At 29.3% G+C, this 25,032-nt stretch overlaps 1 protein-coding gene, 1 long non-coding RNA gene and 1 pseudogene across 2 annotated transcripts; all 3 read right to left on the bottom strand.

Moving 5' to 3' along the window:
• Positions 1-889: 889 nt before the first annotated feature.
• LOC107928455 (uncharacterized) lies at positions 890-2,294 on the bottom strand. The gene is made up of 2 exons (XR_001692619.2): positions 1,489-2,294; positions 890-1,271 (listed from the first exon to the last, which is right to left on the bottom strand). It is a non-coding gene; the product is annotated as an uncharacterized lncRNA (long non-coding RNA).
• Positions 2,295-9,148: 6,854 nt separating this feature from the next.
• LOC107928473 (cellulose synthase-like protein E1) lies at positions 9,149-14,730 on the bottom strand (annotated as a pseudogene).
• Positions 14,731-17,364: 2,634 nt separating this feature from the next.
• On the bottom strand, positions 17,365-21,899 carry LOC107928422 (cellulose synthase-like protein E1). The gene is made up of 8 exons (XM_016859646.2): positions 21,192-21,899; positions 20,772-20,873; positions 20,442-20,561; positions 19,629-19,841; positions 19,420-19,522; positions 18,780-18,952; positions 18,127-18,477; positions 17,365-18,045 (listed from the first exon to the last, which is right to left on the bottom strand). The coding sequence occupies exons 1-8, from the start codon at positions 21,786-21,788 to the stop codon at positions 17,485-17,487; spliced, it is 2,220 nt and encodes a 739-aa protein (XP_016715135.1). The 5' UTR covers positions 21,789-21,899; the 3' UTR covers positions 17,365-17,484.
• Between the last annotated feature and the right edge of the window lie 3,133 nt (positions 21,900-25,032).

The following is a 25,032-nucleotide window of genomic DNA, read 5'->3' as shown; positions in this document are numbered from 1 at the left end:
AGCAATAAACATATATAATATCATCAGTTGAGCATTAATTCAATAAAAAAGCATGGAATTACTTATAAATCCTAATTAAGGTGGTGGTTGTGTTTTTTTTTTTCCTCAAAAATATCATAATTTAAGCATAACCAATCAACAAGATAAACACCGAAAACACAACAAACAACAAAGTAACAGACAATGAAATACTGGCCTTGTCTCTCCTTATTATCGTCCCTTCTAACTATATAATTCAAAATCAATATGTAAAATAAAAGGAACATTTGGCCTAAACATCTTTTCCGAATATCCATCACTATCACCATCATCAGCAACATCCACAACCAAAACTCTGACAAAAGCTCCTATTAATGCTGCAATGTTTACAAGAACCACTGTAACCAATGGAGCAAAAAACATTGTGGCTTCTCGAAAATAAAAAATACCCATCTCATATAGCTTAACTTTTTCATCATCGGTTACTTTATTGGTCGGAAAAAAGCTAACTTCCTTCCTGCCAAGCTTATTTAAAATATCCAAGCTTCCAAAGGTGTAGGATGTTAGCGATCTCATCATCCATATTCTCCATTAATTTCTCCATACCCTAAATTGTCCACTAGTTGTAACTATGAAGATTTTTGAAACAGTCAATACAAGAATTACTGAAAATATGTTGAAATTCGGATCCGAAACCTGTGACGCACAAAAGGTTAAAGGTCCATACTAATCAAACATTAATTAATACGATATCAAATATGAATTCTTGTTATCTTCGGGTACAAAGGGATGCCACTGAAGAGGCAAAGTTGAGGTATAAGAGTAAAGCCCCAAAAAAAGAGGCAATCAAGAAGAGGCATGAATGCAGTGTAGGAATAGCACATAAGCTGAACCAAAGACATCTTTAAAGGACAGTAAATGAGAGGGCAAAACTTAGAAAGAGCAACGACAACAGATGCAGATGTCCATCTTATCTGTTGAATTGATTGTACGGGCCCAAATTTGTCCGGCCCATCAGAAAACCCAACAATAGTGATAAAACTCAAAGAATTAAAAGGTCCAAAATTATTACAATTTGTTTACAAAAACCCAAATCACATTTTACCCAATTCCTAGAGGCCCAAAAGGCCCAATGGCCTAAAACAATTCAGAAACCCTAGGGTTTTTGAATCATTCTTGCGACGTACACCCTCCATGTGCACCCTCGGCGTGCACACCGCCCAAAGTTCGACTTTGCCTTCGACCTTACACCAAAATAGCATGTTTTTTGCCGCCGTTGACCCCCTCTAGGCCTGCAAAACAGAAAGCAAAGAAGAAATCAAAGCAAAACAGTAACAAATAGTCATTGTATTCAGCTATAAAGAAGGTTCAGAAAAACAATGTATTTTTTACGGGATATCAATCAAAAACAGGGAATTTTTGAGAGGAAAAGGTGAATTTTTTATAAGTTTATTCCAAATAACTCATGCATATATATATACTCTAAATAAAAAGGGATTTTTTTCTCACCTTTTTCGAGTCGGAGAGGTCGGAACCGAAGGGTTCCCTTTTTTTTTTCAGTACTCCAGCAGTTTTTTGGTCTTTTTAAACCTAGATTTGGGTTGGGGAGGAAAACCAGGTTGGAAAGAGGGTGATTTCGTGCCTCCGGCAACCGTGTACGGTGGTATCCGGCGACAGGCCAATGGTGGTCCGATCGCCGGAGAAAGAACCCCTAGAGAGAAAACCCTTCCCCTTTTTCTTTTTTTTTTCAGAAACCATGAGAGAATGAATTTTTTTTTTAAAAAAATTCCTTTTATAAGCTATTGAAACGGCGTCGTTTGGGGTTGAGTTCAATAGCTCCAAAACAGCGTCGTTTAGCGACCCAGACCCGAGATCCGACCCGAAACCCGCTTAGGATCCGCGTGTTTTGGACCGAGGGTCTATTTGCGCCTCAGTCCTTCCGCTTTTGAGGCTGTTTCCAATGTGGTCCTTATCCTTTTTTTACTTTTTGAATTTATCCCTGCAATTTGTTTGTTGTTTCATTTTGGTCCCTAATAGAACTGCGCGTTTTGGGGAAGACGGGTTTATTACCCATATGGTCCTCTCATATTATTCGTGTTTTCAAATTGGTCATTCTCTCTTATATTTTTCTTCCAAATTTGCCACGAATGTCTGTTTAAATTTCAATTTGGTCCCTTTTCGTTCTTTTTGCTACTTTATTAACCAATTAAATATCATTGTACTTAATTATATTTTATTTTTATGCTTGTTATTTGCTATTATTGTCATTATTACTTTCATTCTTTTGTTATATTACTTACATTATATTATTGTTAGCATTATTATTATTCCTTAGTTTATTATTATTTTATCATTATCTTTCATTATTGTTATTATCAAAATACTATTATCACTCCTATTAATGTATTGTTATCATTCACTACTTTTTATTATTACATTACTATTATTACTATATCGTATTATTAATTTTATATTGATACTGTCATATTATATATTTTTTCTTTCTTCTTGTTTTTTATCTACATTATTATTACTATTATTATTGTATTTATTTTTGAACATATCATGCATTTTAAATTATTATCAATTTTAAATATTTTATATATATCATTTCTTTTAAACCATCATACGTAGCATTTATTTTGAGATTCTTATACGTATCTTTGTATTTTAAATTATTACATGTATATATATATTTTTTATTTAAACGGTTTTTATACATTATTTTATCTCAAATTTCTCTTTTCACCTCATTTGTTCTAAATATTTTATACATTATTTATGTTAAACAATCTTATATATTTTAAGTTTTTATATGCTATTTTGTTATACTATTTTATATGTAAACGATTTTAAATTCTTTTATTATTTATTGCAAACCTTTTATCATTATCTACCTTAAGAATTCATATATATTACTTATATTAAATTGTTTTACATACTTCTTATATATTATATATTTTTAAAATTATTTTTACATATTATTTATTTTAATTTTTTTTCTTCATGTATGATTTATTTTAAATCATTGTGTATATTATTTATTTTAAAGTTTTATATGTATTACTTGGTTTAAATTATTTTACATGTTATTTACTTTAAATTTCTTTTACAGTATTATTTTTTAAAACTGTTTTATATTGCTTTTATTTATTATGTATTTTAATACATATTATTTAGTTTAAACTTTTATATATTGTCTTAAATTGTTTTATAAATTAGTCATTTTAGATTGTTTTATATATATTTTATTTTAAATTGTTTTTTTATATTAATTATTTTTAAATTATTATTTACTTAAAATTGCTTTTCTAATATCTATTTTAAACTTGTTTTTCATGTATTATTTGTTTAGAAGTGTCTTATTGTTTATTTCAAATTGTTTTATATTATTTATTTCATTTCTTTATTGTTAACGTTGATACTTAAATAATGTGCGTGGTGTGATTATTGTCATTTTGTATCATATTTTGGTTATTCGTATTTTCACGTCATTGTCATTCACTTGTATAATGTTGTATCCATGCGTTATTATTCCATGCTCATTACTGTATTTTATTCCATGTCATCGCATCATGTATTAAGCTCCAACGTTTTACTCAATATAGATCATTCTGTTTTTACTCCAAATAAAATAACGCACATCGTTTAAATGTCGTATTCGCTACTATTCAAAAACGAAATCTCAAAATAAGGCAATGTTTTGCGTTTTGGAACATCGAGGAATTGTGCCCTAACTTACGGGATTTCAATTCTCTCTTTGATTCTCAATAGCCAAATATCTTTTTGAGTTTTAAAATACACGGATTTCCAATTAAAATTAAAGACAAACTTGCACTCGGGAGTTCATGGTATTTTGTCCTAACTTACGGGATGTGAAACTCCGATATCTCGAGACGAGGAGATCTTTAGCAATCTTTTTTTATCTAATTCAAGCGTTTTTTAAAATTGAGGTTAATAAAAAAAGATCGTATTTTAAATCCATTTCTCGATTTTTAACTTTCGACTTTAGGACGATAACTAATCAATTTGGTACCAATTTTGGGCGTGACGAGGGTGCTCATCTTTCCTCACACGTAACCGATTCCCGAACCCATTCTCTCGAATTTCGTAGACCAAAAACATCATTTAATAAACTAAAACGTTTTGTTAAAACAAAGGTGATCCAATCACACCAAATAAAGATCGGTGGCGACTCCCGTTTTAATTTTTATTTTCAAATGAAATCGATTCCCGTTTTTCAAAAAAATGATTTCGACATTGATGATTCATCAAAATTTATGGTGCTTGTAACCTTTCGAGATTATGATACATTAATTTCCAACCTTTATGATATAAAATAAATCCAATAAAGTAATCTTCCACAACCCAAAAATATAGAAAACCCACCTATATATGTTTGAAAGGACGATTAATTAATATTGATATATATGATAATTTAAATCCAAATTAAGCCTTTATGGGCATATAGATACTTGCCTTTGAATCCCATGGTGTCTGATTTTCTTAGGAGCAAGAGGCTAAAATGTTGGCATTTTCGAGCAACATCCTTGAAGATTCCCAATCGTTTATGAAACAAGGCTTATAATCTTCAACTAGGGTTTTAATGAAGTCATTGGATGGACCAAATAATCTCTTGAGTTCCATATGGTCTATATTAACTAGTCATTGGCTATGACATATTCAACTAATTGTCTACTTATGTACTATAAAGAAAAAATATTGCACATCAAAATGAAAAAGAATGCTATGATACAAGTGATTTCTGATGAATATAATTTATAACAAATTAGGGCGAGTTAAAGTAAAATTGAGTGAATATTTTTTGGGTTGAAGGATGAGCAAAAAAACGCATTACCTTATTGACATCCCTACAAAATTCAATATGGACTAACCCAACCCTATACAATATCTAATAATAGAAAATTTATCTTTTATTAAAATATATAAATATTAAAATAAAATAAATACTAAAACTTTAAATTTTTTAAATAATAAAATAATCTTAAATTTAACCTGAGCTTTACTCAATTCAGCAAGAAAATGTATTTTCAAATCACAACCAAACTATTAACATCTTTAATTAATTTAGTAGCGAACAGTTTAACGAACCTTGTTGCTTGCTAAAACTTCCTAATAAAGCATCCCTTTTCATATAAAAGTTTGTACCTGATATTGTACTTGATCCTCCGACGCCATCAAAACCATACCAACGTATCTGAATTCGACGGAAAAATATGAATAAAACAGTCAAGCACAACTCATTCTCATCATATATATTATCAACAATTAGAGGATTCACTTGTTCGTGCACAACATTACTCGTTGAAGCACGAAAGTTCATTTAAAATTGAGGAAAAGTTTGAACTAAAATACAAAGTCTAAAAATTATATATAAGCCTATTTAAAACATAGGTCAGACTTAATATTCAAAACTTGAGTCTGAGTATTGGGTCAAGCTTATATGTATTTAAAATCATCTAAAATAAATCACAATCATAAAATAAAATAAAAAAACATCTAAAATATTAATTTTTAAAATAATATATATTTTTAAAACATAATACGAGCGAGTTTATAACGAGATTGGGTTAGTTATTAATAAATATGGACAAGCATGGGAAAATTTTTAGGTCTACATTATTGGTTCAACTAGGCTTGAGCAAACATAAGTATATTAATATCATAAATATCATGCCCAACACAAACATTGCCCAGTCCATGATCATGTTTACCAATAAGTCTAATGGTAAAGAGTCTAAAATTCTTTAAGCAATGTTTTAAGTTTGATGTCCCTAAATAGACCCCTATTTAGATGTTTGATCTAACTTGACTTTAGATTTAACCAGGATTTAATGTAACTATCTATCACTAGAAGATCTCAAATTAAAATACACACATATTTTGCATATATAACCTTGCAAAAGATCTAGTTATCAACCTTAAATGTTAATCGGATTTGGTTGTTGTAGATGTTATCTTGACTTATATTTCAAAATGTTTGAGGGAATTGCACGAATGTTAAAGAATAAGGTCTTTGAGAATCACAATAAAACGCATTGCTTGCTTAGCTGAAGTTGAGTCATTGCAGTACATGTCATGATCAAGCACTAGAATATATGAAAAATTGTTTATCATTACTGAGACTCAAAGTTAACAGTAACACGACACAAATACAACACGAACTATCAAGATATTAATTAGTAGAGAAAAAAATATGTGATAAAGAGTAGACATACAAGGATGTTAAGGGCTCCAATTTTAAAATTATGATTATGAGAAAATATTTTCTCATAAAAAACATAAATAAGTTGAGACATTTCAACTTTACCGTCATCTTTGTGATAGTTATTCATGACCTGTGAAATAATTTATAGTTTTTTTTTAATCATCAATTGCTCTGCAGTTTTATTTTACCTTGTTTTGATAGAATCCAAAAATATTGGTACAGTTAAAAAAGGTTCTTAATTAAATTACAAAGCATGGGGTTAAATAGTAGTCATTTGTCCATCATATTTTCTTTATAGACATCATAATTGTTATTATTTTGACATTTTAGCTTTCAATTGCTGTCAGAGTGCACATTATTTAATTAAATTTAATATGTAAAATACTTTTATTTTAATAAGATGTATAATTTAATATGTAAATCACTTTTTTTATAAAAAAATAATTTTGTATAATTTTTAATATATGTAAAAAAAAGAGAAAAATGAGAAATGTTATTAAAATTTGAGACTAATGTAGAAAAAAATTTATATACTAAATTTAGAAATGATACCAAAAATTTTAGACTAAATATTAGTTTATCAATATATCCATTAAAAAAATGATAAATTTATGTTCAAATACTCCAAAACATTTATAATTAATTTTATATGTAAAAATTTTCTGACTCCGTTAATATAAATATGATGGTATATAATATAAACTTATATATACTTAAAATATGAATATATGAAAATAGTAGTAATTATTGAGACATGTTATACAACTTTAAAAAATGTATTATAATTCGACTCGAGATATAATCCAACATAACTTTAGGCCTTTCATTTGAAATGGTTTCTTACTATATTTTCTGAGTAAAAAGATTATTTTTCTCCTTCTTAATCTTCGTTGATATCGTGTATCAACAAGACAAATATTCCAATTCTTTTATGAATTTAAGAAAAAAAAAGATATAATTTAATAATAGATAAATAAATCACAATAAATATAAACTATACTTAATGTAGTACTTTAATAATTGAAGTGTGGTCTCAGAGTATCATGGATGGCATCATTTGTGATAAAAAGGTGAGTTTGGATGGGCGGTACGTTTACCTGCGGTTAATGTAAAAATAACTGTGACGATGAGATTAAATACTATAACTATACTGTAGCATGAGATAAAAAGTAAACTAAACACACCGCACCCCACCCAATCTACCATCCAAAAGCCTTCAACAGTACTTAGTTCATTACCCAAAAACAAATTAACTCTTGTCATTGCTTACGTGTGCATGAAGCGACAAACAATTACCATCATATCATCACAAAAAATGTGTTGTCTATTTTCATTTTTGCTGTAGTATATGACTTTTGACTTCCAACTTTATTTACTATATTAATTAAAATAAGAATTTCAAAATTGGCGGCTTCAATAATTTCACAATATTAATATAGTTAAAAAATATTATTTTCAATAAATTGTTAACTTCAAATATAGCAAGTAACACTCTATTTGAGTAATAGAAGTAGACACTTCCATTGATATATAATCAACTATTTCAAAAATTTGATCTCGATAATCTTTCTTTGCTAATTTTTCAAACCAAATTAAACAATCAACAAGTAAGTTATAGTTCATCTTAGCACAATTCTCTTAATTTAACTTACTTAGAATATAATTAAAAAAATTAACTATCAATGCTTTATTTAAATTTTGCATTAATTATTAAAACACTATAATTATAATTTTTACCAAAAAATAATATAATTATATCTGAGTAAAATGCGGATAAAAAAATGTGCAGTAATGTAAACATATCCACTCATTATAAATGTCCAAAATTTAAAATAAAAAAAAGTCTGAAAAAAAGAAAATAAAGCAATTCAATGGAGATTTGTGGATTTTAAGATATTCCATTTGTCTTACTTGCTGCCCAACTTAATCCTTGTGCCATAAGACAGTTTATAAATAAGAATAATTATCCAAAGACGTGTTATTTGTTAAACTCTACTATAGTGGAATGAGATAGTTAAATGCACATGGACACAAGAAGAATATTTTATTATGAACGATAATAATATCGTTTTCGTTCCACAATTATCATATGCCCTAAAGTTAGTACTGTTTTGCTTAAGTTACTTTGCAAACGCACTAAACATTAACAATAACATTGCTTACAATTTACATCATTATTTAATTAAATTGAAGCAGGCAAAGGCATAGTCCGACACCCCGACAAATATAAGATTTTTAAAAATGGAGTTGGTGTTGTCGCATTGGCTCAGTTATGTTACAAATATTAAATTTCAAAATAAAATTAGATTTGGAGGCTAATGTCGCGACATCAAATTTCGCTATCACGATACAAAACTTTAAAATAAAATATGAAATTTTTAAAAATAAATGTCGCGACATCGTATCTTAATTTTAATATCATACATATTTTACTTATTAATATTTTGCTAAGCGAAATAATTATAAATGATAAAAAGAGCCATGAAGCAGGGATAGAAAACAAGAGTCACAGGAAACCCTTTGAAACACACCTACACAGGAATGACAACAAACCCGCCACCGACATGCGATCGATAAAAAACACAAAATAATACACCCAACAAGGACACTACGCAATAGAAAATGTGAAAAAGTGCTCAAAAACCAATGAAACAACCATCTTGACCCAAGTCAACGATGCTATTCCATCCCAAAACTCCTATAGAACAATCAACACAAGCTCGTTCAACCATACCTCGAACATTATGAGCATAACACTGAGAAGACAATCACCCTCACAGTGCAACAATCAAAATCCAAAAGCAACAGAAAAACAGACCTAATTCATAAACACCATCAACTTAATTTCCAAACCATAAAATGCAAAAGACACAAGGGAAGAGGAATTACCTCTTATGAGGTTTTTCTATGAAATAAATTATTTTTTGCTGAGAAAAAAAATGCACAAACATAAATGATCAACATATATAATATCATCCCTTCAATAATTCAACATACAATAAAAACATGAAATAACTTAGAAATCTTAATAAAGGTTTTTTATTTTTCCAATGTCAGAATTTAACACAAAATGACAGAGCCAATCAACAAGATAAATACTGAAAATACAACAGACCACAAAGTAGCAGATAGTGGAATACTAGACTTATCTTTCCTTATAATCATCCCTTCAATAATTGCATAATTCGAAACCAATATGTAAAACGAAAGAAACATTTGGCCGAACATCTTTTCCCAGTACCGATCTCCATTATCATCCATAACCAAAGCTTTGACAACAGCTCCAGCAAATGCTACAAAGTTTACGAGAATAACTGTAACCAATGGAGCAAGAAACATGGTGGCTGCACGAAAATCAAAAATACCCATCTCGTATAGCTTAACTTGTTCATCATCTGTTACTTTATTGGTTGGCAAAAAGCTAGCTTCCTTTATGCCAAGCTTATTCAAAATAGCATCCAAGCTTCCGTAAGTATAACATGTTACGGATTTCACCATCCATATTCTCCATTCATTTTTCCATACCTTAAATTGATCACCGAATGAAACGACTTCATATAAGCTTTTTGAAATAGCGGATATGAAAATTATCGAAAATATGATGAAGTTCGAGTCCGAAATCTGTGACACAAAAAAATAAATAAATAAAAGTTTGACCTAATAGAGAATAACTAATATGATGTCAAATATGAATGCTTTTTACCTTTGGGTATAAAGGGATGCCATTGAAGAGACAAAGTTGAGGTATAAGAGCAAAACCCAAACAGAGAGGCAACAAAGAAGAGGCATACATGCAGCTTCTAAATAGCACATAAGATGAACCAAAGACATCTTTAGAGGCCCACAAATGAGAGGGCAAAACCTAGAAATAGCAACACTAGTAAGGCCGGATACCCATCTTGTCCATTGAATTGATGCTTCATTAAAATTTGTGGTGGCTGTCCCTAAAAATTGTGGCCTTTTGGGATAAAGATACACTGATTTCCAACCTTTGCGATGTAAAGTAAATCCAGTGAAGTAATCTTCCAACACACAAAAGTACAAAAAGCCCACCTGCACAAACATATATAAAAGGGTTAATTACACCAAACATCTCTAAACTATTGTCTATAATATAAATTAGTCCCTAAATTTCAAAATCTTCTAATCGAATCCTCAAAATATCAATATTGCATCAGTCAAATTCTTCTATCAATCTAGCCATCAAATTGTAAATACATGTGTATCTAAAATACAAGAATTAATTTGTAAACATGTGTATCGGTCATACAAATAGTTTAAATTTAATATGTTCAAAAAATTATAAAGTATCATTAAATTTAGGAGAAATAAGCTAATGTATACTTGCCTTTGTACCCCATGTTGTTTGATCTTCATATGAGCAAGAGGCTGAAACATTGGCATTTTCTAGCAACATCTTTGACGATTCTCCATCTTTTATGAAACATGGCTTGTAGTCTTCAACTAGGGTTTTAATGAAGTCATTGGATGGACCAAATGATCTTTTGAGTGTCATAAGATCTAGATTAACAAGTCATTGGTTATAACTTTTCAATTTATCTACTTCTAATATCCTACAAAAAACTTGTTAATAATTTATGCTACAATTAATTAAAGGTAAAAAATTTGGATCGAGATCGAGGCGGGCAAAAAGTCACCTACTTCTTTACCATCTCTACAAAGTTAAATATATATATGTTGAGAGTCACCTTACCTGTCCCTACCCATATACAATAATTCATAATAATAAAAATAATTTTTTTATTAAATATATAGAAATATTAAAATAAAATAATTTTTTTAAAATATTTCTATTTTAATAGTGAAATTAATTTTTGAGTCAACGCAAGCCTCCCTCACTTCAAACTTAAGCAAAATAATAATAAATTATTATATTTCCATAACAATATAAAAACCATTAATTCAGTAGTATTTTTTTCTTTTTTTTTTGTTTGTTTACGGTAGTAACAACAATTTGACTCACCTTGTTGCTTAGTAAAACTGCCTAATAATGCCTTCCTCTTTATATAAAAGTTTGTACCCGATATTGCTGGTCCCCCGGCACCATCAAAACCAAGCCAATGTATCTGAATTCAACGGAGAAAAATGAATAAAACAATCAACAACCACTCGTTCTCATCAAATTAAAAGATCAATTTTAATATATATACACATCTTAGTTATCAACCTTGAATATAAATCGAAGTTGGCTGTCGTAGATGTCATCTTCACTAATGTTTCTAAATGTTTGAGGGAATTGCACAAATGCTATAGATTGAGATGTTTGAGGATCGCAATAGTAACACATTGCTTGCCTAGCTGAAGTTGGATCATTGCAGTGCATATCACAGTCAAGAACTAGAATATGCGGAGAGTTGCTTATCATCGCCGAGACTCGAAGCTGATAGTAAAAACAACATAATATGAGCTATTAATATGTTAGCTAACAGGAAAAAGAAAATGTGACTTGAAGTAGAGAAGGGATGAATAAGAACCGATGATAACCAAGTTAAGTAATCGATTCAGTTAAATTTGTTAAGGTCTTAATTAAAATGATTAAGTTGATCGGTTATCGGTTATTGAATTTCATAACCCAATTAATTGACCTTGTTGATGTGCGAATATTCCCTATACTTCCCCTTGCCAAGGGGGCTTACGGGAATGTGTTGTCAATATTTTATTCCCCTTCTCTAAAGAGGATCATGAGGGCACCTTTTTTTATGCTTGAACAAGCCGATTATATTAAATTCAATCTTCCAACCAAACTCAACTTTTTTTAAAAAAGAAACTATAGTAAAAAAAAAGTTGATTAATCGAAACCAAACTCAACTTTTTTAAAAAAAGAAACTATAGTAAAAAAAAAGTTGATTAATCGAAATAACCAACTGAACTAAAAAATATCAAATCAGTTTAGTTAGATCAATTAAGCTTGTATTAATTTATCATTTGATTATAGTTGAAGAAAATCATTCAAATCGACCGAATAAAACAATTACTCATAAATCTAAAAGTGACATACAAGGACATTAAGGGCTCCGACGTTGAAATTATGATGACGAGAAAGTCTTTTCTTACGAGAAACATAAACAAGCATAGGTATTTTAACTTCGTCTTTCTCTTTGTGATGCTCACTTATAACCTGCAAAATAATTTATAGCTTGTTTTAAAAACATCATATTGTTTTAAATATAAAAAAATAAGTATAAATAGTAATAAAATTATCTTCAATTTTACTACCCATTTTAATAATAAAATAAATACATAAAACACAGTAAACGTTTTTTAAAAAAACATAAATAAAAATGAACTGAAATTAGGGGACATACCTCGATTATTGATGAGTGGTCAAGTTTATTGTTGGCCGCGACATCCGTATGACTTTCTTGCACAATTCTCCTTATCCGTTGCTTCAAAACTTCATATTTTTCCTTAACAAAAAATAAAATAAAATAAAAAATAAAAAAATAAACTTAAATTTTTCACTTCTCGATATCTCTGCCTTTGGTCATATATAATTAATCAATTAATTAAACATTAATTCATATTAAGTTGATAATTTAGTCCAATAATTATATTATAATTTATCTGATAATATTTTAATAAATGTAACTTATATAAAGTAACAAATGGTATAAAATCAATATTAATAGTCTTTAATTTCGATGATAATGCAACTAACACACCTTTAGGAGTAGCAAATTATTATCACAAATCATATATATATATTTATTATATATTAAAGTGAAATATTTTATATTAGAGAGATTAAGATTGGATTATAAACTTTTTAGAATGGTTAAATATAATTTTATCATTTTATTTATTTAAAAAGTTTTAATTTTTGAAAGAATTAAAATACATATCATTATATTTATTAAAAGTTTAAATATAAAAATTAAATAAGACTTTGATTGAAAGATAAAAGTTAAAAATTTATAGTGTATTTGATTTAAATATTATCATGTGTATGCGATATACCTAGAGGTGATCATGGGCCGGGCCGGGCCCAAATAAAATTTTAGGCCAATCTACTAGGCCCGGGCCCGGCCCGATCCGAAATATGGGCATAAAATTTTCCCAAGCCCGGCCCGAAATAAAATTACTAAGCTCCGAGCCCGGCCCGGCCCGGCCCATATTAATTTTTTTCTTATTTCATTAAATAAAAAAATTTAAAAATATAATAAATCAAATATATTTAAAAACATAAAAATAAATATTAAAACAAATAAAAATAATACTAAAACAATTCTTAAAACAATACACAAATTAACAATATAATAAAAAATAGTTATATTAAAAATTTAAAATAATTAAAAATAAAAAAATATATTAATATATAATTCGGGCCGGGCCGGGCCAGGCCCGGGCCAAAAAACACTTACCCGAGGCCCGGCCCGTTTTTTAAACGGGCCTCGTTTTTTTGCCCAAGCCCATTTTTTGAGCGGGCCTTCGGGCCGGGCCGGGCCGCCCAGCCCATGATCAGCTCTAGATATACCTTACACTAATATATAAACAAAAACTTAAAACTATAACAATAGATATATACCTAAAATAGTAATTTTTTAATTTAGACTCTTTATGATTTTTAAAATTTTAAATTAATAATGATAAAATTATATTTTGACTCAAAAATATAAAAATTTAATTTAACCTTTTAAAAATTATAAAAATATAAATTATTAAAATAATAAAATTATATTTTTATTACTAAAAAATATATAATTTAATTTCCTAACTCAAAAAAATTTCAGGTAATGTAGTGTTCTATAATTAGGATAATGACTGCTCGTAATTTTAAATTTAACAAAGCAAAGTTTGTAATAAGCATATAATGTATATAAATAATGTATAAATTTCCAGTATATTACTTCTATCTTTTTCCTCTCTGCCTTGAAATCAGAAGAACCCTTAAATCCATCTTCGGAGCTTGAAAAATAAACGTCCGGACAAGCAGTCACGAGGCCATATTTCCTACAAAAAGGAACCCAATACCTGGCAAAGTTCCAAGCCTCCTTCGTACAACGCAACGTTGCATCGGAGCCAGCGTCGTCGGAAACATAAACATGAAGCTTTTCCGGTGGATAATCCAACGCCATAGCCGATATCACAGTGTTCATAACTTCCACACTCGGCTCCTTTTTTGGATCCGCAGTGCAAATGTAAACATCAATGGCCGGAAGCTTATCATCGGCTGGCAATCTCTCGGGGAATACGGTCCGGTAAACAGGGCGCCAACGGTGGGATTGTGAAAGGAGCCATGCTAAATAGAGAAGCAACTCGGAGACGAAGATTAGAAGCCATGGAAGAGTGGGGATGGTGATGTTTTGGGGATGTTGGAAAAAGAAGGAAAGCCTGTAATGAATCAAGAACAGTATGGCTATGGAATGGAGGATAGCATGGGATCTGTTGATGATGATGGACATTTTGTTTACATGGCATACATGCAGAGGAACAGAGTTCTCCATGGATGATTGTTGATAGTGATTTTGCCTCCACAAACTCCAAAACCTTGAAATAAATAGGCATAGGATGTCGATGGATATCTTTTTATTTGTATATATATTATATATTTTTATCTATATTATTATTTATTTTTAAACATCTCAATAAAATATTTTCTATATTATTATTTATTTTAAACATCCCATTGAATTGATCTCATAAATCAATCCAACATCATCTGAATTCGAAAATTTTATTTTAATGATTTTTTGTATTTAAAAAAATTTATATTATTGGAGGGTAAAGATGATCATGGACAATAAGCTTGATAATGGGTTGGGTCGGGTTCGAGTTGGGTCGGGCTTGAGTTGTGTCGATACAAAATTTTAGGCTCCTTTTCTAGTCTTAAGTCTAGCATGACCTAAAAAATGGGCTTAAAATCCTATCAAAGTCCGGCCCAGATTAAAAGTGCTATGCTCGAGTCTGACTTAGCCCGCCCATATTAATTTTTTTAGTTTATTTTTTATATAAAAATAAATTTAAAAAATGTAATGCATCAAATACATTAAAAACAATAAAATAAATATTTCCCAACAAATTGAAATTACATTAAAACAATCTTTATAATTAAATAACATTAAGATAATTCCAACTTGGCACGCAAATGTCTCTAAAATAATAGTAAAACTAACAATAAAACAAGAATTATATAATATTTAAACAATAACAACAATATAGTGGCAATATAATAACAAAATGATAGTAAAACAGCAAAAAAATAACTAATTCAGATCGGATTGGGCTAAAAATGAGTATTTTTATCCAAGCCTATTTTTCAATCTTATAATTTTTGTTGAAAAATAAATTTTCGAGCCTAAAGTACCACAAATCATGATCAAGTGTAGTGGACAAAGTTGTGTTACTGTTTTTGTATTGAACATGCCTCCACGCATGCAATGGAGATGTCTTTGGAAAATGAAAGTATAACGGCATGGTTGTGGATGTCTACATTCCAAAAAAGAGAAGTAAAAAAGGAGAAAGATTTGGTTTTGTGAGATTCACAAACTTTACTAATGCAAGAAGGGCGACACTTCGTCTGAACGGTTTCTGTTTATTTGGATATAAAATATGGGTCAACTTTGCACGCTTCAATGTTAGAAGTTTTTATTTATATAAATCAAATACTAAAAAGGCTCCAGAGGTATCAAAAGATTCTCCAAATACAAGTGGAACCCTCAGAGGAGAAAAAGCAATAAATAAGAATTGTCTCATGGAGTAAGTGGCTACAGGTAAGAAAGAGATAGAGTCAATTCCTATTGACGAAGAAAAACTTTCTACAGTCTTGTATCATGGGATGGTGTAAAGATTTATGTATTCTAGAGGACCTTGCTATGCAGTTAAAAGAGGGCGGCCTTCAAGTTGCTAACATTAAAAGAGTCTCTAGGCTAATGGTTTTAATGGAATTTAACCATGGAGAAAAAACAAATAAGGTTATAAAAGAGTTAAGTGAAATTTTGGTGAGGTGGTTCAAAAAGTTGAGTCATGGTCCGAAAACATTTTGGTTAATAGTAGAAGAACTTGGATGACTTGCTTTAGAGTTCCGAGCCATGTTTGGTCGATCTCTACATTTCAAAATATCACTAATCATTGAGGAAGTTTTATTAGTGTGGACGATGGTATGCCAATCCTAAATCTTTTGTTATGGGAAACATTCATTTGATTGCAAATTGTATGTGTAAAATTAATGAGATGGTGATCTTGAGAGTTGGGAATGTTCAATATCCCATTAGAGTTGTTGAATTGATCCTATTGCAGTTTCCAAAACTCAGGTGTTGGTGCGAAGGCTGTCACCAATCTTTGGTTTCACAATGGGATATAAGCAGCTTTAGATGCACTTTTCACTAAAAATTTTGCTCCACCAAACTGGACACTCTCTTCATTTTTTTTCAAATTGAACAAAATCATTACTATCTAGAAATAATTAAAATGATAATAAAATGGAAGTAAAAATTAGAACAAAGAAAATATAATATAATAAAATTAAGCTGAAAAAATTATAAAATATAATAAAATTAACCAAAATGCTAAAATTATCTCTATAAAAACATAATAATAAAAATAGAGCAAGTAACAAAATAATACGAATAGAGCAATCCGTTATTACTAACCCAAAGACAAAGCTAAAAAGGCCATGCAAAACATGCCCAAACCCATTTTTACTCCTTTCAAGCCCAACTATAAAACTGGCCCAAAAAATCAAAGAGAACTAAAAAAATAAAAATTTGGTCTCCAAACTTTAAAACATTTTAATAACATCCCTAAACTATTAATATTATATCAATTAGATTCTTCCATTATTAAAACCATTAAATGATACTTTAAAACTTATCTAACATAATTTAAAACGAAAATTTTAAAGAAAAATAAAATGTTATTGCATAACTTTTAAAAATAAAAACTAAAAATAAAGTAAAATAAAAAAAATTAAGTGTTTAATAAAGCTTTTGAAATCTCAAAGTGAAAACTTTTACAATATTCATTTTTATTTTCTATAAAAATATTAAGTGTTCAAACCCTAATCCACAAACCCGTCAACTTAATTTCCAAATCATAAAATGCAAAAGAAACAAGAGAAGAGACCTTCAACAAGCCAAAAGCATTACCTCTAAAGAGCTTTTTCTATGAAATAAATTATTTTTGGATGAGAAAAAAAATGCATAAAAATAAATGATCAACATATATAATATCATCCCTTCAATAATTCAACATACAATAAAAACATGAAATAACTTAGAAATCCTAACCAAGTATTTCTGTTTTTCCAATGTCAAAATTTAACACAAAATGGCAGAGCCAATCAACAAGATAAATACTGAAAACACAACAGACCACAAAGTAGCAGATAGTGGAATACTAGCCTTGTCTTTCCTTATAATCATCCCTTCAATAATTACATAATTCGAAACCAATATGTAAAACGAAAGAAACATTTGGCCGAACATCTTTTCCCAGTACCGATCTCCATTATCATCCACAACCAAAGCTTTGAAAACAGCTCCAACAAATGCTGCAAAGTTTACGAGAATAACTACAACCAACGGAGCAAGAAACATGGTGGCTGCACGAAAATCAAAAATACCCATCTCGTATAGCTTAAATTGTTCATCATCTGTTACTTTATTGGTTGGCAAAAAGCTAGCTTCCTTTATGCCAAGCTTATTCAAAATAGCATCCAAGCTTCCGTAAGTATAACATGTTACGGATCTTACCATCCATATTCTCCATTCATTTTTCCATACCCTAAATTGATCACCGGTTGTAACAATATCATATAAGCTTTTTGAAATAGCTGATATGAAAATTATCGAAAATATGTTGAAGTTCGAGTCCGAAATCTGTGACACAAAAAAAATAAAATAAAAGGTTTGTCCTAATCGAGAATAACTAATATGATGTCAAATATGAATGCTTTTTACCTTCGGGTACAAAGGGATGCCATTGAAGAGACAAAGTTGAGGTATAAGAGCAAAACCCCAAACAGAGAGGCAACAAAGAAGAGGCATACATGCAACTTCTAAATAGCACATAAGATGAACCAAAGACATCTTTAGAGGCCCACAAATGAGAGGGCAAAACCTAGAAATAGTAACACTAGTAAGGCCGGATACCCATCTTGTCCATTGAATTGATGTTTCATTAAAATTTGTGCTGCTTATCCCTAAGAATTGTGGCCTTTTGGGATAAAGATACACTGATTTCGAACCTTTACGATGTAAAGTAAATCCAGTGAAGTAATCTTCCAACACGCAGAAGTACAAAAAACCAACCTGCATAAACATATATAAAAGGGTTAATTACACCAAACATATCCAAATTATTGTCTATAGCATAAATTAGTCCCTAAATTTCAAAATATTCTAATTGAATCCTCAGAGTATTAGTATTGCATCAGTCAAATTCTTCTGTCAGTCTAGTCATCAAATTGTAAATACATGTGTATCTAAAACACAATAATTAATTTGTAAACATATGTGTATCGATCATATATACAAATAGTTTAGATTCAATATGTTCAAAAAATTATAAAGTATCATTAAAATTTTGGAGGAAGAAGCTAATGTATACTTACCTTTGTACCCCATGTTGTTTGATCTTCATAAGAGCAAGAGGCTAAAACATTGGCATGTTCTAGCAACATCCTTGAAGATTCTCCATCTTTTATGAAACATGGCTTATAGTCTTCGACTAGGGTTTTAATGAAGTCATTGGATGGACCAAATGATCTTTTGAGTGCCATAAGGTCTATATTAACGAGTCATTAGTTAAAACATTTTCAATTTATCAATTTGTTATGTCCTAAAAAAACTTGTTAACAATTTATGCTACAATTGATTAGAGGTAAAAAGCTTGATGGAGATTGAGGCAGGCAAAAAATCACCCACCTCATTGGCATCTCTACATAGTTAAATATATATATATTGAGTCTCCCCTTACCTGACCCTACGTACTCATATACAATAATTCATATTTAATAAAAAAATAATCTTTTATTAAATATATAGAAATATTAAAATAAAATATTTTTAAAAAATTATTTTTATTTTAATACTGAAATGAATTTTTGGGTCAAGGCAAGCCTCCCTCACTTCAAACTTAAGCAAAATAATAATAACAATTTATTATATTTTCATATCAATACAAAAACCTTTAATTCAGTAGTAATAACATTTTTTTTAATGGTTGAAAGTAGTAACAACAATTTGACTCACCTTGTTGCTTACTAAAACTGCCTAATAATGCTTCCCTCTTTATATAAAAGTTTGTACCCGATATTGTTGGTCCTCCGGCACCATCGAATCCATGCCATTGTATCTGAATTCAAAGGAGAGAAATGAATAAAACAGTCAACCACCACTCCTTCTCATCAAATTAAAAGATCAATTTCAATATATATACACACAATATCTTAGTTATCAACCTTGAATACAAATCGAAGTTGACTGTCATAGATGTCGTCTTCACTAATATTTCGAAATGTTTGTGGGAATTGCACGAATGCTATAGATTGAGATGTTTGAGGATCACAATGGTAACACATTGCTTGTCTAGCTGAAGTTGGATCATTGCAATGCATGTCACAATCAAGAACTAGAATATACGGAGAATTGCTTATCATCGCTGAGACTCGAAGCTGACAATAAAAAGAATACAACATAAACATAACATAAGCTATTAATATGTTAGCTAACAGGAAAAAAATGTGACTTAAAGTAGAGTAGGGATGAGTGAGAAGTGATGATAACCAAGTTATTTGATCAATTCGGTTAAATTGATTAATGTCTTAATTAAAATGATTAAGTTGATCGGTTATTGGATATTGAATTTCATAACTTAATTAACTAACCTTGCTCATGAGTGAAATATCAAACATGTTTAGTATTGTATTCCCCGTAATTGCCCTTGCCCAGGGGCTTACGGGAATGTATTGTTAATATTCTATTCCCCTTCTCTAAAGAGGATCATGAGGGCAACTTTTATCAATGCTTGACCAGGCCGATTATATTAACCTCAATCTTCCAATGAAACTCAACTTTTCTTAAAAGAGACTATAGTAAAAAAAATAATTGATTAATCCGCATAACCAATTGAATTTAAAAATATCAAATTAGTTTAGTCAAATCAATTAAGCTTATATTAATTTATCCATTTGATTATATTTGAAGAAAATCAATCAAACTTATAATCAAATCGATCAAATTAAACAATTACTCATAAATCTAAAGTGACGTACAAGGACATTAAGGGCTCCAGCTTTGAAATTATGATGATGAGAAGGTCTTTTCTCACGAGAAACATAAACAAGTATAGGTATTTTAACTTCGTCTTTCTCTTTGTGATACTCGTTTATAACCTGCAAAATAATTTATAACTTTTTTATCAACAATTATTTTTCTAATAACATCATATTGTTTTAGATATAAAAAAAATAAGTATAAATAGTAATAAAACTATCTTAAACTTTTTTAATGAATATAAGAAAATGGCAATTTCACTGTCCATTTTAATAATAAAATAAATACCAAAAAAAAGAATTAAAATGAATTGAAATTAGGGGATATACCTCGATTATTGATGAGTGGTCAAGTTTATTGTTGACGGGGACATCCGTATGATTTTCTTGCACAATTCTCCGTATCCGTTGCTTCAAAATCTCGTATTTTTCCTTAACCAAAAAAATAAATAAACTTTAATTTATCATTTCTGGATACCTGTGCCTTTGGTCATATAGTTAGAGACTTCATAATTTATAAAAATTTAAATTAAAAATAATAAAATTATATTTTAATTTTGATAAAAATTTAATCTAATTCTTTAAAAATTATAATAATTGAAATAATAAAAATTTCATAAAAATATATAATTTAATTTTGTTATTAAAAAAATTTTAGTAATCCACTGATAGTGGTCTTTAATTAGCAAAGCAAAGTTTGTAATAAGTATATAATGTATATAAATAATGTATAAATTTGCAGTATATTACTTCCATCTTTTTCCTCTCTGCCTTGAACTCCGAAGAACCCTTAAAGCTATCTTCGGAGCTTGAAAAATAAACGTCCGGACAAGCAGTCACGAGGCCATATTTCCTACAAAAAGGAACCCAATACCTGGCAAAGTTCCAAGCCTCCTTCGTACAGCGCAACGTTGCATCGGAGCCAGCGTCGTCGGAAACATAAACATGAAGCTTTTCCGGTGGATAATCCAACGCCATAGCCGATATCACAGTATTCATAACTTCCACACTCGGCTCCTTGTTAGGATCCGCAGTGCAAATGAAAACATCAATGGCCGGAAGCTTATCATCAGCTGGCAATCTCTCGGGGAATACGGTCCGGTAAACAGGGCGCCAACGATAGAATTGTGTAAGGAGCCATGCTAAACAGAGAAGCAACTCGGAGACGAAGATTAGAAGCCATGGAAGAGTGGGGATGGTGATGTTTGGGGGATGTTGGAAAAAGAAGGAAAGCCTGTAATGAATCAAGAACAGTATGGCTATGGAATGGAGGATAGCATGGGTTCTGTTGACGATGATGGAGATTTTGTGTACACGGCATTCATGCATAGGTACATAGTTCTCCATGGATGATTGTTGATTGTGATTTTGCCTCCACAAACTCCAAAACCTTGAAATAAATATGAAGTACACTTATCCACCACATATTTTGCATAGGATGTCGATATGGATATCTTTTTATTCGTATAATATATTTTTATCTATATTATTATTTATTTTTAAACATCTCAATATAATTTTTCCATTATTATTTGTTTTAAACATCCCATTAAATTACTATCAGGAATCAATCGAGCATCAATTCGAAAAGTTTATTTTAATGATGTTTTGTTTTTAAAATAAATTATATTATTGGAAGGTAGAAATGGTCGTGGACAATAAACTTGATCATGGCTTGGGTTAGGTTTGAGTTGTGTAATATCTACGTTTTAACTCGAAGTTAGGTACAGTGATGAATCAGGTCGAGAATTAGTGCAAAATTCTTGAAATATAATAAATAGGAATTGAGTATTAAATTAGGAAGTATTTAGACCCAATAAAAAATTAGAAAATACTCCTTAGATAGGAAAATTTTAAATAGATGCATTGACTTAATTGAAAGAATAGAGAATTTGTTGTGCCCAAGATAGGAAAAATACTAAGTTAGGAGATACATAATAGTAGTGGAAAGGAAGGAAAGATTAAGAAGAAATTTAACCAAAGTGAAGTATGAGTCATCCTAGGAATTATGAAAGATGAGGAAGAATAAAGTGTAAATTAGCCGAGTAAATATTTATTGGGCATAATGATTTGAGGCTATAGTGAAAAGATGAATGGCTAGAGGACTTATTAACAATTTTATCATTTTACTTAAAAATAGTGAGACTTTTTAGGGAATGGCGTAGAAAATTGGAGAAAAGATGAAAAGTTGTCATCTTTTTTTTACCAAATCATCACTTTCATCTCTACCATCACCCATCTATTGTTTTTATTCTCTTTGTGTCCTTTCTCCGTTGTTGAACACTCCAAGCTCAAAACCTTCATTTTCTTTCGAATTTCTTTAGTAAAAACTATATTAAAGGCTAGTGAGCATCTTAGTTTCATGAGAGAACCCTCGTAAATATGTTAAAGAAGGGAAAAAACAAGACTTAAGTTTTTGGTTTTCAAGGAGTTAAGGTAAGAAATGATGAAATTATCATGTCATATATGTTTGTTTATATTAAATAGCATAGGAAAGTCACTTGATTTTGGTCTTTAATATATAAATGTTATATGCTTGTTATGAAAATTGACGAGAAAGAAAAGAAAGGAGGGGACGTAATTGAAAGAAAAGGAAAAGAGAAGGTTGAAGATAAAGGAAGAAGAGGATATTTCATAAGTGCTACAAGGATTTAAATTTATTTTTTTAAATGTTTATGATTTTAGTATATAAATTATTTATGATACAAATGTAAAATAAATATATATAAATATTAAACAAATGATTAAATTGTGGAATTATGAAATATGTAAAGAAAAGTATAGGTGAAGAATATGAAATGATATAATTGTTTGAATATTAAGTAATGATGTTGTGAAAGAAATATATGTGTGAAAAAGATACTATACATATGACTTATTTATTAAGGACTAACTTGTGAAATAGGAAAAATATGGAATATTTTTCAAGACATATATTTATTATGAGAAATTGTATTAAATTCAAATTTAATGCCCAAGTAGACAGAATTTAGAACTACTAGGATATTAGTAGCATGTCATTAAGGGACCTTAGCATGCTCTCCGATTATTAACACATTAATGCTCTCCATTTAGCACATTTGTGCTCTTTGTATAGCACCTTAGTGCTCTCTGTTCATTAGTGCATAATAATGCACCTCTGTAATTGTTCTGTATATCCAATACGTTCTATAAAAGTGTACTATGGGCTAAGGTTGTGAAAGGTGAACAAATGATTTCCACAAAAGTGTTGTGGTAAGTTTAATAGCTATCAAAAGTAAGTTGAATTTTTGTTAAAGTAAGATATAATTGTAGAAATTTTGCTTGTGCATAATATGTTTTAAATTTAATAATTTTAAACATTATAATATTGTAGCGACATAAAAATTTAGCTTTCGGTCGCTAATTGTGGCGATCTATTGAAAATTTGAAAACTGAAATTTGATTTTAAAATAAACAGGGAGTCGCCACCGATCCTTTTTCCTAGGTGTGATCGGACACCTATTAGATTCCTTTTTTAAAACAAAAAGAAGGCCGAGTTTAGGTCTACGTTAAAAGTCAGAGAAGAATTAGGGTTCGGGAGTCGGTTACGCGCGAGGAAGGTATTAGCACCCTCGCGACGCCCAAAATTGGTATCTTATAAACATGTGTTGTCTTGATTTCCAAAAATACGAGTTCAATGTAAGATTTAATCGTGATCCGATTGAAACACGAGAATTTTCAATTTTTTTATTTTTGAGAAGGATATACCGTTTTAACACAAGTCAATTGATATTCACCCAACATAGCGATAAAATCGATGACTTAAATGTTAAATCGGTACGTTGCCTTGCTTATTGAAAATTAATTAGAAAATTTTTTTCGTTTAAACGTAAAGCAAATTGACATGAAATAAAGATAAATAAATGACAAATCTAGAAGTGCATTGAAACAAATATAAGTATGACAATAATATTATACACAATAAAGATATAATGTAATACTAAAATTAAATATGAGATGGAAACAATGAATATATATACGTAATAATGACATTAAGAATATGTACATAAAATAGGAATAATATGGGTACATAATATATATATACATACATAACATATTTAAAATGAACATATACAATACACATATATAACAGACCTATGCTAATAATAATAGCAAAAATAGTAACAATAAAAGATATATGTATACCAAATAACATATAATAATATTGAAATAAAATAGTAAGTGGAGATAATAAGCATAATAATGAATATAATGATTTATGAAAATAAAACTATATATATAGAATATGTGTACAAGAATAAAATATATGTGCAAATATTAATGATAAATGTAGTAGGAATAAAACAAATGTAATAATAATATATATACAATATGATAAAAAATAAACATATACATATAATAGAATTTTTTTAAAAAAATATATACATGGGATAATATGGAAATATGTACAAAGGGTAATATATACAAAGATTTAACTAATAATATTGAAAATACATGTTCATAATATATATAAAACGTATATATAATATAATATTAAAATATTTACATAATATATACACATATAATTACAATGTTAAAAAAACATATTAATATTAATAATAATACTAAT

Source organism: Gossypium hirsutum, chromosome A09 (assembly GCF_007990345.1).
Source record: "Gossypium hirsutum isolate 1008001.06 chromosome A09, Gossypium_hirsutum_v2.1, whole genome shotgun sequence".
Classification (NCBI taxonomy): domain Eukaryota; kingdom Viridiplantae; phylum Streptophyta; class Magnoliopsida; order Malvales; family Malvaceae; genus Gossypium; species Gossypium hirsutum.
The sequence above is the reverse complement of the archived record's forward strand: the minus strand, read 5'-3'. Positions and strand labels throughout refer to the sequence as shown.

Excerpts from the sequence above, each read along its gene's own strand:
- LOC107928422 (XM_016859646.2), bottom strand. The coding sequence starts at position 21,788 with ATGGAGAACTATGTACCTATGCATGAATGCCGTGTACACAAAATCTCC. Across the intron at positions 18,953-19,419 it reads CAGTTTTAGTAAGCAACAAG|ACCTTATGGCACTCAAAAGA; the intron begins GTGAGTCAAATT and ends TCGTTAATATAG. Across the intron at positions 18,478-18,779 it reads AAACAACATGGGGTACAAAG|GTTGGTTTTTTGTACTTCTG; the intron begins GTAAGTATACAT and ends ATGTTTATGCAG.